Below are 13941 nucleotides of genomic sequence, written 5' to 3' on the forward strand. Positions count from 1 at the left end.
AACTAGTCAAATCTGTCAGCATCAAAGTAGCTGTTTAGTTGATAAGTGAGTGCGCTGGATTTATATTTTTACTAATATATATATATTGTATGTATATACTGTATGTATATATATATATATATATATATATACATACAGTCGGTCCATAAATATTGGGACATTGACACAATTCTAATCTCTTTGGCTCTATACACCAACACAATGGGTTTTGAAATGAAACAAACAAGATGTGCTTTAACTGCAGTCCTTCAGCTTTAATTTGAGGGCATTTACATCCAAATCAGGTGAACGGTGTAGGAATTACAACAGTTTGTATATGTGCCTCCCACTTTTTAAGGGACCAAAAATAATGGGACAGATTAGCAGTCTTTTTTTTTATTTTAGGTAGGGAGGTGAAACTCTTTTTCTTTTATTGCGGAGTTTACAATTAATAATGAAAGAACTAAAAAAACAACGGGTTTAAGAGCTTTCTTCGTGTTTTTATTTCTGATCTCTCCAAAGGTCAGAAATAGCCTATTTTTACACTTACACCTTCATCTCCTTGCAATGTGCTCTTTTAACATGCATCAAACCCCAGCCAGAAATATCGGAATGAATAACTAATCAATTAAAATGTTAATCCCTGGGGGGCGTGGCTGACCGCGGAGCAAGATGGCCGCATGAATTCTTGCTCTGGCACCCTGGGCACATAATCCACTCTAATCTGGCGACATAACGCTGCATCCAACAGAATTTAAACAAAATGTCTCACAACAAAAGCAAAAAGAACTCGGCCAAACCGGACAAGATGCATTTTTTTAATAAGAAACAGCCACAACTGGCTGAGTCGCAACAGGCCTCAAATGACACCAGAGACCCAGGCTCAGTGGCCGGAATGCAAGGCCGGGGACCCGGCTCACAAGCAGATTCTGCCCAAATCACAAAGGCAGACCTCACTGCAGCACTGGAGATTCTCTCCAACAAATTAGTAACCACATGGCAACACACAGCGGACGCCATGCGGAGGGACATACAAGAGCTAGGGAAGCGGACATCCCACATGGAAGATAAGTGTGATGAATTCGCAACAGCTCACAACGACCTGGCAGGGAACGTGGAACAATTAATGACGAAACTTACCTCCATGGAAGAAAAACTGGCGGATCTCGAGGATAGGTCCCGCCGAAATAATCTCCGTTTGAGAGGCATCCCAGAGGAGGTAACAACCGCTGAACTCCCAGCCTATGTACGTACGTTACTGCATGCACATGCCTCAGATGTACCAACGGACATGTTGCTGGTAGACAGGGTGCATCGCATCCCGAAACCTTGCTTCCTCCCGCAGTCAGTCCCGAGGGACGTACTCCTGCGCGCCCACTACTATCATATCAAAGAAATAATCCTCCGGAGTAGCAAGATGAGGGCGAAGCCTCCAACAGAATTCCCCAACGTGAAAATCTTTGCAGACTTCTCAGCGACAACACTCAAGAGGAGGAAAGAATTCCATCTAATTACTACCACACTACGTGCACAAGGCCTAAGGTACAGATGGGGGTTTCCCACCAAACTTATCATCACCAAAGATGGCGACACCACTATCATACCCACCCCCGAAGAAGGCCTGAAGCAATTGAAGGCCTGGGACCTGCCTGTGGAGGCACCCGAACACCAAACGAAACCATCCGGGCACCTCAAGCCCGACTGGAAGAAAACCTCTAAAGGACATTAAAGCCAGTTGACTCACTGGTTTATGAGACTGAGACAAAATCAAATTGACAAGCACGGACACAATGGGACCGGGCCGGGCAAACACCGCTAGATCGGGGCCTCCCGCCGAAACAGTAAACTGTGACGAAGTGTAAACGGAGCAGGAACCGAACCGGGGGTCCCCGATCGAGGAAAGCCGGCACAAACCACAGGGCCTCCCTTATACACCCTTGTACGAGGACACGAGACTTACCTCTGTGACAGGGCGAGAGAATTCATCACCGCCATTATTCTGGGCCTCCCGCCGCTCCGACAACGAGGCGCAAGCAGAGCCGGGGTGGACGTGGGGGTCCTGGGCCTACACACACTCAACACGAACTGTGTAACCATCTCCTGGCAAGAGGTATGTGGACCACGAATAGACTGTTTAAAACCTAACCTTCTCGGACCGGGTCTCCTACCGGCCCGTGACGAGGCTCAAGCAGAGCGGGAGCCGCGGTGGGAGCCCCGGACCCGCACCAGTGAGAACAGGACACACCGCCTTCCCCCCCTGAAATAGGTGTTACATGGAAAGCCAATATAACACTCACGGTCTCTCCCGATCAACCTGAGCAAAACTGGGCCTCGAGCCGCACTGGTGACGAAGTGCAAACAGAGCCGGTGCGGATGCAGAGGCCGAGGCAGAACCCACAGCTTTGACTCGACATGCACGAGCGGTATTCCCCAAGAAGAAACATGTACTTTTTATTTTTTGTTTCTGCTCTCTTTTCCCTCTCCCCTTCTCTTCTGTTTACAAAGGGAACAGACAGACCACATGCGGACTACCCATACGGAGCCGGGACTTCCCGCCGGCCTGTGACGAGGCGTGAGCAGAGCCGGCACCGGCGAGGAGTCCCCCGGGTCCGGACTAACATATGTGAGTGTGCTAAATATATTTGCAGTTCCCCCCAATTTCAGATCACCATCGAGGTGAGAATCCCCGAGCACGACTCATACCACATATCACAGGACATGTGCTGCTCCACAGAGCCGGGGAACCCAAGAATAGAGACTCAGTACAGAACCATGGCCTGCTAGGTATGAAACACAAAAATGTAATGTATTGGGGAACGAAACATGGTATAACAGACAGAAAAAGCAACTGGGGAAGGGACAGGATAAAAATGAGGGGATAGAATGGGAGGGAATGCTTGTGTGGGGTTTGTGGGGAGGGGGTAGGGGACGATGGCAAGTCAGATGGGAGGTTAATAGGGAAGATCCGTTATGGAATCTTGAGCAAGGGGAAGTTAGGTGGTATATACAATGTGTTAATATGTTAACTGATATGTCGACCCCCCCTGCTCACCTACGGGCCCCACAGACCATAACATACTAAGCCACACATATTGGTTACGCCCATGATGAACCATGTAACGGAGCTCCGTGTACTCCGACCGAGTACCCTCCGTTAGTGGATGCTCCTAGCGCTCTCAGAGGACTCCAAGCACTGCAGACGACACCACAACCACCGCAGGCTCCACAACCGCCGTAGCTTAACTGGAGCCGCGCCGTCTTCCTTCCACCCTGGATCGGCTTCTGTCCTCCAGGACCGTGTGGGGAAGACCTCTCCTCCAGGAGAGCGTATCCGGAACAAGCTCTTACAAGAACTAAGTGATTAAGAGCTCAGGGGAATATGCAGAGCATAGCAATCCCCAGTGTGATATAGCAGTTCCCTCCAATAACGAGACAAGGCTACGTATTGAGGGTCAGAAGAGGTCTGAGATGCTGGAACACCCAGCCTGGCTTTTATTGAGGTTACATGCAAATAGGACACTCCCAGGGGGAGGCATAAAATCACCAATCACACATCTGGTGCAGCCCACACATTTCCTCCCCTCAGATAAACAGTTAAACCAATTATTACATACAATAAAAATACAGTTTTTACACACACACTGTAACTTTAAAACCATACATTCAATTTCAATAAAAGTTGCATATTCAGACTCAGCATACATCAAACATAAACACTTCCAAAAATCAGCCAAATCCCTCCAGTGGATCAAAAGTTAGCTGGAAGTTCTTTATGACCGACCGCAAGCACAATTTCCTGCCCAAAACAGTTCCATAGATTTGGGCTGTGCGGCCGGTCAATTTCATGCCGAAAAACGACTAAGTCCCATTTCGAACGGGACTTAGTCTCTGGAGCTGCAAGTTCAGTATGGGAGAAGGTAAGGGTCAGCGGTGTTCGGCAAAATGTGTAGCCGATTTTGGTTCCACAGAATCTTTAGCATACACCGCTGACCGCATTCGAATGACTAAAATGGCCGCCGCCACGTGTTCAGCTGCCGAATGGCGGCCACCCAGCGCTCGGCAATTAACCTGCAGTAACCTCACAGCCTGGGAGGTAAATTGCCTGCACACTTTAACTTCTGGGTGGTCCGCCTGTGTGGTACTTGGTTCAGTAAGCCCTATTTACTGAACCAAGTGGGAGAGAGCCAGGGGCAAGTTATTTTACAGGTCTGGGGACATAGTCTTAAAGGGGCATTGTTCAGCAAAGTCACAATATGTCCCCAGACGGTTCTTAAAGGGCCATACACACCCGATAAAAGTTAATACATTTTCAGGGGCACAATCTTCCAGGGGCCATAGTCATGAGGAAGGAGGCTGGCAAATAGGCTTCTCCACAATCCAGGGAAGCAGGGCAATTTTCCATTTAAAGGGCCAGTTACAAATAGCGATTTGTAACACATCTCCCCTTTGGGGGGAAGACTAACCAGGCACCTGACCTTCTGTCGGTCAGTGCCTCCGTTAGTCGATCCACCAACCCACAATAACCAAATGCCAGAGTAGCCCACCCACAACAAACAGGTACAAGGGTGACCCACCCACAAGACACAATTACTGCACCTGGGTATTTTGCTGTGGTGATGTGGTAACATGCTGTGGGGACTTGCGGGAGGGCAGAGGCCGACTGCACTCTGCCCAGCTGCCAGCTCTTCTGCTGGGATAGCCTGCAGGACATCAGGCTCTGGACCAGGGACAAAGGTAGGGCAGAGGCCGACTGCACTCTGCCCAGCTGCCAGCTCTTCTGCTGGGGTAGCCTGCGGGACATCAGGCTCTGGACCAGGGACAAAGGTAGGGCAGAGGCCGACTGCACTCTGCCCAGCTGCCAGCTCGTCTGCTGGGGTACTGAGACCATAGTCCGGCTCTGTAGCCAAGGGAACACGGACGTCAGTAGGGGTTAACATCGCCTCTGTTAACCCTGGTGCCACGCTAGGAGTTAGCTGGGGAGGGGAATTTGTACTTACCCCCTCCTCCTGTTGTCCCGGTGAGAGCAGTTGGGGATCTGGACAGGTTGTCCAGCATCCCTGTAGGTCAGGCACAGAGACCACGGTCCCATCTGCACCGTCTGGGGGATTGGTGTCTCCCCTTGTTAGGGTAAGCTGCCGCTGGGGAGAGGGGGTGCTGTGCTCCTTTCCCGGAAACACAGGCTGCCGCTGGAGAGGGAGACCGCCTGTCTCCACTCCCGTAACATTGTCCTGTTGCTGTAGAGAGGGACCAACTGTCTCTGCTCTCTGTAGGACACACTGCTGCTGGGGGGGAAGGTTGACACCTTCGGCCCCCTGGGGTACACACTGCCGCTGGAGAGGGAGACCGCCTGTCTCCACTCCCTTACCATTGTCCTGTTGCTGTAGAGAGGGACCAACTGTCTCTGCTCTCTGTAGGACACACTGCTGCTGGGGGGGAAGGACGGCACCTTCGGCCCCCTGTGGTACACACTGCCGCTGGGGAGGAAGGACGACACCTTCGGCTCCCTGACACTCACTCTGGGGTTGGGGATCTTCCCAGTAAACCTCTACGATATCCTTCCAGCTGAAGGGCTCTAGACCTGGTTCTGCTTGTCGGGTAGGTTGGGGCTGCACGGAGCTGAGCAGGTGTAGGTAGTCTTGCTCCAGCTCCCACTCCCTTGTTACCAGGTGGGTCATGTCTTTTCTCACCTCGTGTTCGTCAGCCCAGACATACATGCCCATCCGGTAGTCGTAGATGTCCCAAAACCTAAACTCCTCTGTGCTGCCGAAATCAAGCTCCTCCGCCATGGCATCCTGAAGTAGGCCAGGACCATCATAATCATCCCCCTCCGGTAAGTCGTGCTCGGCTGTCCAGGGAGTAAGTTGGATGGTATGCCACCAGAGGGCCTGGTATGCGTTGTCTAGCCCGATCTCTCGCCATACCAGGGTCTCCAGTCTTGCCACCCACTCATCTAGGGGTTGCTCTCCCAATAGACCCATTCGCATTGCCACACGCTTCTGTAGCCGCTGCTCATCACTGGGGAGCCTCTCACCTCCCTGCCACTGGGCATCTTCCAGGCATCATACCAGAGTTCCCTTCTGGCTGCATCCCTGTAATCTGCGGCCTCCTTCTCCTCCTCATCATGGAACGCTGTCCGCAAACCAGCTGATTCCATCCTGTTGTAGCCAGGGGCGCTGCCCAATGGCTAGCGTTGCCCTCAATTGTAACTCCAAACGTTACCAGTGTCTCTGAGCTGCTTCTCCTCGCACTAGGACGCCATCCCACCGCTGCCACCAATGTAACGGAGCTCCGTGTACTCCGACCGAGTACCCTCTGTTAGTGGATGCTCCTAGCGCTCTCAGAGGACTCCAAGCACTGCAGACGACACCACAACCACCGCAGGCTCCACAACCGCCGTAGCTTAACTGGAGCCGCGCCGTCTTCCTTCCACCCTGGATCGGCTTCTGTCCTCCAGGACCGTGTGGGGAAGACCTCTCCTCCAGGAGAGCGTATCCGGAACAAGCTCTTACAAGAACTAAGTGATTAAGAGCTCAGGGGAATATGCAGAGCATAGCAATCCCCAGTGTGATATAACAGTTCCCTCCAATAACGAGACAAGGCTACGTATTGAGGGTCAGAAGAGGTCTGAGATGCTGGAACACCCAGCCTGGCTTTTATTGAGGTTACATGCAAATAGGACACTCCCAGGGGGAGGCATAAAATCACCAATCACACATCTGGTGCAGCCCACACATTTCCTCCCCTCAGATAAACAGTTAAACCAATTATTACATACAATAAAAATACAGTTTTTACACACACACTGTAACTTTAAAACCATGCATTCAATTTCAATAAAAGTTGCATATTCAGACTCAGCATACATCAAACATAAACACTTCCAAAAATCAGCCAAATCCCTCCAGTGGATCAAAAGTTAGCTGGAAGTCCTTTATGACCGACCGCAAGCACAATTTCCTGCCCAAAACAGTTCCATAGATTTGGGCTGTGCGGCCGGTCAATTTCATGCCGAAAAACGACTAAGTCCCATTTCGAACGGGACTTAGTCTCTGGAGCTGCAAGTTCAGTATGGGAGAAGGTAAGGGTCAGCGGTGTTCGGCAAAATGTGTAGCCGATTTTGGTTCCACAGAATCTTTAGCATACACCGCTGACCGCATTCGAATGACTAAAATGGCCGCCGCCACGTGTTCGGCTGCCGAATGGCGGCCACCCAGCGCTCGGCAATTAACCTGCAGTAACCTCACAGCCTGGGAGGTAAATTGCCTGCACACTTTAACTTCTGGGTGGTCCGCCTGTGTGGTACTTGGTTCAGTAAGCCTTATTTACTGAACCAAGTGGGAGAGAGCCAGGGGCAAGTTATTTTACAGGTCTGGGGACATAGTCTTAAAGGGGCATTGTTCAGCAAAGTCACAATATGTCCCCAGACGGTTCTTAAAGGGCCATACACACCCAATAAAAGTTAATACATTTTCAGGGGCACAATCTTCCAGGGGCCATAGTCATGAGGAAGGAGGCTGGCAAATAGGCTTCTCCACAATCCAGGGAAGCAGGGCAATTTTCCATTTAAAGGGCCAGTTACAAATAGCGATTTGTAACAAACCACATGACACGATATGACGGGACACTACAGAGATACTATAGAGCCCCAAGAGCCGCAACTAAAACCCGGTCCCAGGCCCGAGCCCAAGCCCGTGCACCTTATGCAAGCGAAACGCAGCCAAATAAAATAGCTAAACCGAGCCCAGAAGGGCGCCAACGACCACGCAAATGGAGGAAAGAAATTTCTCCACTTCCCCGAGTGTGGAATACCCACACGAGATCTCCAAAGGAGATACCATGTACATAGTTATCCCACCTCCCCTGTGTCACTCACCCTTAACCCCACCAAGACCACGATCGCTCAAATTCCTAAATATAACATACACAATACGCAACTCTCACCAATATCAACTACCCTATAGAGGCGATGGCCCCAAGCTCTGCTACCACAATCTAAGTGGCCTACCAAGGGACACATATAAAACACATAAGAGGCAGAGGGACAATACTCCCCGCAAGATAAAAAACGAAACAATGCAAATCAGGGCATATCGCCCAAACACAGACGCAACCTTTTAAAATCCAATAAGTAAAGTATGAAAATACAAACCATAAATGCTCGTGGCCTTAACACGCCACACAAAAGGAGGCTTCTCCTTGAAGAGGCGACTCGAGCAAAAGTGGATGTACTTTGCGTACAAGAGACGCATTTTGTCCACAACAGGGTCCCTGCCTTCGCCAGCAGAGACTACCCTGTACAATACCACTCAACTTATTCCACAAAATCGCGAGGGGTCTCCATTCTTATTCACAAATCAGTATCATTCGAACTTCTAACCCTAAAAAAAGATGCACAAGGCAGATACCTGATATTAGGCTGCACACTAAACAACTAATTGTACACTCTGGTGAGTGTATATGGACCCAACACTAATCAAATACATTTTCTGAATAAGGTCCTCAACAAAATTCACACTACCCAAAAACAGTCCATAATCCTGTGTGGAGACCTGAATCACGTACTGCAACCTAAACTTGATACTACATTAACAGACAAATCACCCAGACTCAAACACTTACGTAAACAAGCGACAGAGATTATGAAAATACTGACGGACCATGATCTATATGACACATGGAGGTCCCAATACCCCAATGGTCGAGAATACTCGTTCTACTCCCCGGTACATGGCACGTACACGAGAATAGATTATATATTTACATCTGGGAACCTGCTTCCACACGTAGAACACAGTAGGATAGGGAATATTGTATGGTCTGACCATGCCCCGGTGCATCTAACCCTAAGGGATGCTTTCAACTTCCGTGGGACTACACAATGGCGTCTAAATGACACCCTACTATATGATCAGGAGTTCTGCTCCAAACTCACAGACGAACTAACATCATACTTCAGCACTAATGACACACCTGACACCTCCCCTGCTACTCTATGGCAGGCCCACAAGGCGGTCATAAGGGGCATTCTCATAAGCCAATCATCATACCTACACGACGATCAAAAACAGAGTACATGGAGCTTCTGCGAGCACTGAGGGACACGACTGCTGCACATACGCAAAACCCATCCCCATCCTCACAACTCCGCATTGACCAACTGAGACAGAAACTGAATGACATACAATTACGCAACACAGCACTTCTGTCACATAGGTTAAAATTGAATACATACACCCAAGGTAACAAAGCAGGGAAAACACTGGCAGCGCTTCTGAAGCACAAAAGACAAAATGCAAAAATACCATATCTTATTAACTCGCAAGGGAATAAAGTGCATAACCCTCAGACTATAAATGACATGATGGTGGAGTACTATGAGACTCTGTATAACCTACGGACGGACAAACAAACACACCAACCCACAAACACGGACATAGAGAAATTCTTAGCCGACATTACACTACCACAATTACCAATACAATCTCAAAAACTGCTGGAGGACCACATTACCCAAACGGAAATTGCAGACACGATTAAAGCCCTCCCAAAGGGGAAATCACCTGGCCCGGACGGGTTCACAAATATCTACTACAAAACCTTTGCACATATTTTGATCCCCACATTAGAAAAACTATACAATGACATTATCACCACAGGAACTATTCCGAGAGAAATGTTACTAGCTCACATAACCACCTTACCAAAGCCAGGGAAACCCCCACACAAATGCCAAAACCTACGCCCCATATCACTATTAAATACTGACCTAAAAATATTATCGAAGATATACGCCAACAGACTAAGTACCATTATACCATCCCTAATCAATGCCGACCAGGTGGGCTTTGTTCGAGGCAGGCAGGGATCGGATGGAACCAGAAAATTGATCAACATCCTTCACAAGATCCAGAAAACGGGGGAACCCAGTGTGGCTCTGTCACTGGACGCGGAGAAGGCGTTTGACAGGCTACACTGGGGATACCTAAAAGCAGTTCTAAGGAAATTTGAGTTCCCAAACAGCTTCATCACACTAGTCTCAACAATCCAACAGCAAAAATAGTCAACGGGGGGTTCTCCTCCAGGCCATTCCACATCTCGAATGGTTCGAGGCAGGGCTGCCCACTGTCACCCCTACTATACATTTTAGCTTTGGAACCACTAGCACAAAGTATAAGGGACTCTGATAACATACAAGGGATTCAAATAGGTGAGAGCTCGCATAAGATTACTCTGTTCGCAGACGATGTCATGCTTACCTTGGCTAAACCTGATATCTCTCTACCGGCCCTTCAATCTTTAATACAACACTTTAGCAACTGCTCATATTACAAATTAAATGTTACCAAGACGCAGGCTATGGGTCTCAACATCGCTCACATGCATATGACTGGAAAAGCGACCACCTAACCTTCCTAGGTATCAATCTCACACCGTCCCTGCATAAACTACACAAGGCAAACTACACAAAATTATTAAAAGACATTAGATGCCAACTCCAAGGCTGGACAGGGAAATATGTCTCCTGGTTAGGTAGAATCGCGGCAGTGAAAATGATGGTTCTGCCGAAACTACAATACTTGTTTAGGACTCTTCAGGTTAGAGTGCCGATACATTTCCTTACAGAAGCCCAACGAGTCCTGAACCAATTCATTTGGGGGGGGAAAAGACCCAGAGTTGCGGCAAGTATACTATATAGACCCTTTAAGGCAGGGGGAATGGGAGTACCGGATGTGAGGAAATATTATACAGCAGCCATGTTAAACACACTCATATCCACCTTCCACCACAAAACACAGCAGATTTGGAGCCAAATAGAGGCGGCACACACAGATGGGACTATGCTACCCACGCTCATATGGATACCCAAACATAAACGACCTAAATACACAGACATATGCCCCACAACGGAGGCAACACTCCATGTATGGGACAACTACTATAGAAAACAATACACAGCGACACACATCTCCCAAGCTCTACAGATCCAAGCTCTCAAAATCCTGATCCCCGGATTTGATTGTGGAGTGTGGAACAGATGTGGCATCGACAACATCTCCCAACTAATGACGAAAGGCCGACTAACGGACTTTCCAACATTGGTTGAGACGTTTAATATCCCAAATAAAGCATATTTTTCATACCTGCAACTACAGTCTTGGATGCACAAACATCTGACACAGCATAAGTTACAAAACCAGGGCCATGAGCCTACTGATATGGAAAATCTATGCACTACGCGCAAACCTCCCCAACGGATGCTGTCAGTTTTATACAAGCTACTCCAGAAAGACGAGCAGGTAGAGACACTAAGCTATGTAAGAGCATGGGAAAAATAATTAAATCACAACTTTCCAAGCGAAATATGGTCTAAGGCCCTTACTGCACACAAACACCTCACTCTGAATGCCTCCCACGTGGAAATTAGCAGGAAGGTGTTGTACCGATGGTATATGGTGCCAACCAGGCTACACAAAACAGATAAAGGCAAATCAGCTGAATGCTGGAGATGCAAAAAGGAAGCAGGAACAATGACCCACATATGGTGGTCATGTCCAGCGCTCAAATCCTTTTGGGAAGGTATATCAAAAGCCATAATGGAGGTAACAGGTACCACAATGCCTCATACACCAGAAACGTACCTACTATTAATACTGCCATCAAAAATACATAAGGCCGACAAATACCTAGCCTACCACATAGTCATAGCAGCACTCACATCAATTAGCAGAACATGGCTAAACACAAACCCACCCAGTGTTGACCAATGCATCACCTCAATAGACACCACTAAGAAATACGAAATGGCAGCACGACGATTACGAACCACAAACAAATATTGGCAAACAGCATGGGGAAAATGGGACACATGGTGCAAAGCAACCAGAGGGTGTACTCCAACGTAAGCACCAAGCCATCGCACCCACCTACATTTCCCGGAGTAGCAAACACTGAGGAAAGTGATCGACCCCTCTCCCCTTGCCCCACCCCTTCTTCCCCTCCCTTACCCCCCTTAATATGTTAAAATATGTCAATCTTTCTAATCATCAGATGGACGAGAAACGGGAACAATTGCAGTTCATGTATAACACTTTTATAGGTTCCTGAAATGTGTTTGATGACAACATGCACTGTTTATGATGTAAACTTTATTCGATGTAATTGTGCTCGTTTGTCTATTTTTGGAAATTCAATAAAATATTGAACATAAAAAAAAAAAATGTTAATCCCTTATTTTAATGAAATAATGTTCATGTACCTGTTCACTTCACTGAGACTTTGATATTGTTTGTCTAGAAAGTCTATTTGGGCCTATATAATGTATTTTAGACGTTGACATTAGTGTGATTGCAGATGGTGCTTCACATTAGAGATGAGATAATATAAGAAAGCCTAACATTTATAAACAATGTTTATATTTCTAGAAAAATGCAAGTCCGCTCCTGAAGTTCAAAATGGAAAACTTAAAGGTGAACAAAACCAAGGTGGCTATGATTCAGGCTCCACTGTGGAATTTGAATGTGATCCTCAACATGTGCTCTCTGGGCCTATAAGTGTTAAATGTGAAAGGGGTCAGTGGTCTGATCTTCCGCAGTGTCTTAGTAAGTAAAATAAGAAACATGATGAACATTCTGTATTTTCCAATTCATTCCCTTCTCAAAATGGTTGTATTTTTTCCCCAGGTATGTTTAACTTCTCCATTATTTGGCAACCTTCCTTGCTTGAAAGGATTCTGTTCATATAATTGTTGCTGAGATTAAGTGAATTCCTTTCTTTTATTTTGTAGAGCCATGCAAAATTTTCACAAAAGACCTCAATGCTAGAAATGTTGAATTGATATCACCGGAAGATGAGCACATTTATGAAAATGGTGATGAAGTAGATTTTAAGTGCAAAACTGGTTTTAAAAATATAAATTCAGGAAATCCCTTAAAGGGAGAATGCAATGATGGCAAAATGAAGTATCCAAAATGTTTTCAAGGATGTAAGTAGTATTCATATTTAAATTTTCTTTATTTTTGACATACAATAATGCACATAATTTACTATAGTGTGAATTGCAGGGAATTTAAAGTGAATTTGAAAGGCCAAAGTAGCTGAACTGAAAGCATAGCTGACCTTAAATGTTAAATTTACTTTGACTTTGCTTTGACTTCCCTGCAATTCTCACTTTAGTGAATAACCCTGTTAGAGCTCAGCTTATTACAACCAACATAATTTTGGCATTGTGACAAATTTACTATTTACAAACTGGTGAAACTGTGCAGCAATGCCTATTAGTTAAAGTTCCTAGCGCTCTATTGGAAACTATAAAAGGTGCAAGTCTTTTTTTTTTTGTGTTTGACGATGTTGTGGCTCCAAGGACTGTAAAAATTCCCTGTTCTGGCATAAATGCTACACCTGGTGAAACAAGAAGTAAGGTCTCACTGGGGATATACTTTTAACTTAGTTTCAGAGAAACGTGCTGCTCTACCCTGTGAAAGTAATTAAAAGAGAACCTTCTTCATTGAAGCCAAGGACTTGGCTAGAAGAACAGGTACAGAGTGGATGGGTGCTGGCTACACAAATTTGGGGTTAAACCATTTGTAATCAGTTTCATCTGTTTAGGTAGGATGGTGCTCAAGACCTCAAAACATCAAAGCAACAGCATTGAGTTTGTTCCTTTAAAGAACATACATGAGTAAATTTTCTCTTTTTTTTTAGAGTGTGCAAGCCAAAAAACTCTCTCTCTCTTGTTACATGCCTGGTCTCACAGACACCACTGTAGCGGAGCTCTCTGTACCCCGACTGGGTAACTCTGCCAAAGATCGCTTCCTAGCTGGAACCGGGGAAAACCTCAGCGCTTCTGCCCCAGTCGCCATGGCTTGACTGGGGTCCTCCTGGAGCCTCTCCATCCTGGAACAGGATAGGGGACTAGCTCTATGCCCTCCCAGGGACAGAATGACACACAGTCCTGTGAGCTCT

General features: G+C 47.0%; 1 protein-coding gene across 1 annotated transcript in view; it reads left to right on the forward strand.

Moving 5' to 3' along the window:
* Window positions 1-13661, forward strand: part of LOC134569202 (complement factor H-like) — a 74781-nt gene extending 61120 nt beyond the window's left edge. The window contains exons 7-9 of the mRNA XM_063428116.1: window positions 12402-12578; window positions 12764-12961; window positions 13585-13661. Of these exons, the coding sequence (XP_063284186.1) occupies window positions 12402-12578; window positions 12764-12961; window positions 13585-13661 (452 nt within the window). The remainder of the gene's footprint in view (window positions 1-12401; window positions 12579-12763; window positions 12962-13584) is intronic.
* The last annotated feature ends 280 nt before the right edge of the window (window positions 13662-13941 follow it).

The sequence above is a fragment of the Pelobates fuscus genome, chromosome 7 (assembly GCF_036172605.1).
Source record: "Pelobates fuscus isolate aPelFus1 chromosome 7, aPelFus1.pri, whole genome shotgun sequence".
NCBI lineage: Eukaryota > Metazoa > Chordata > Amphibia > Anura > Pelobatidae > Pelobates > Pelobates fuscus.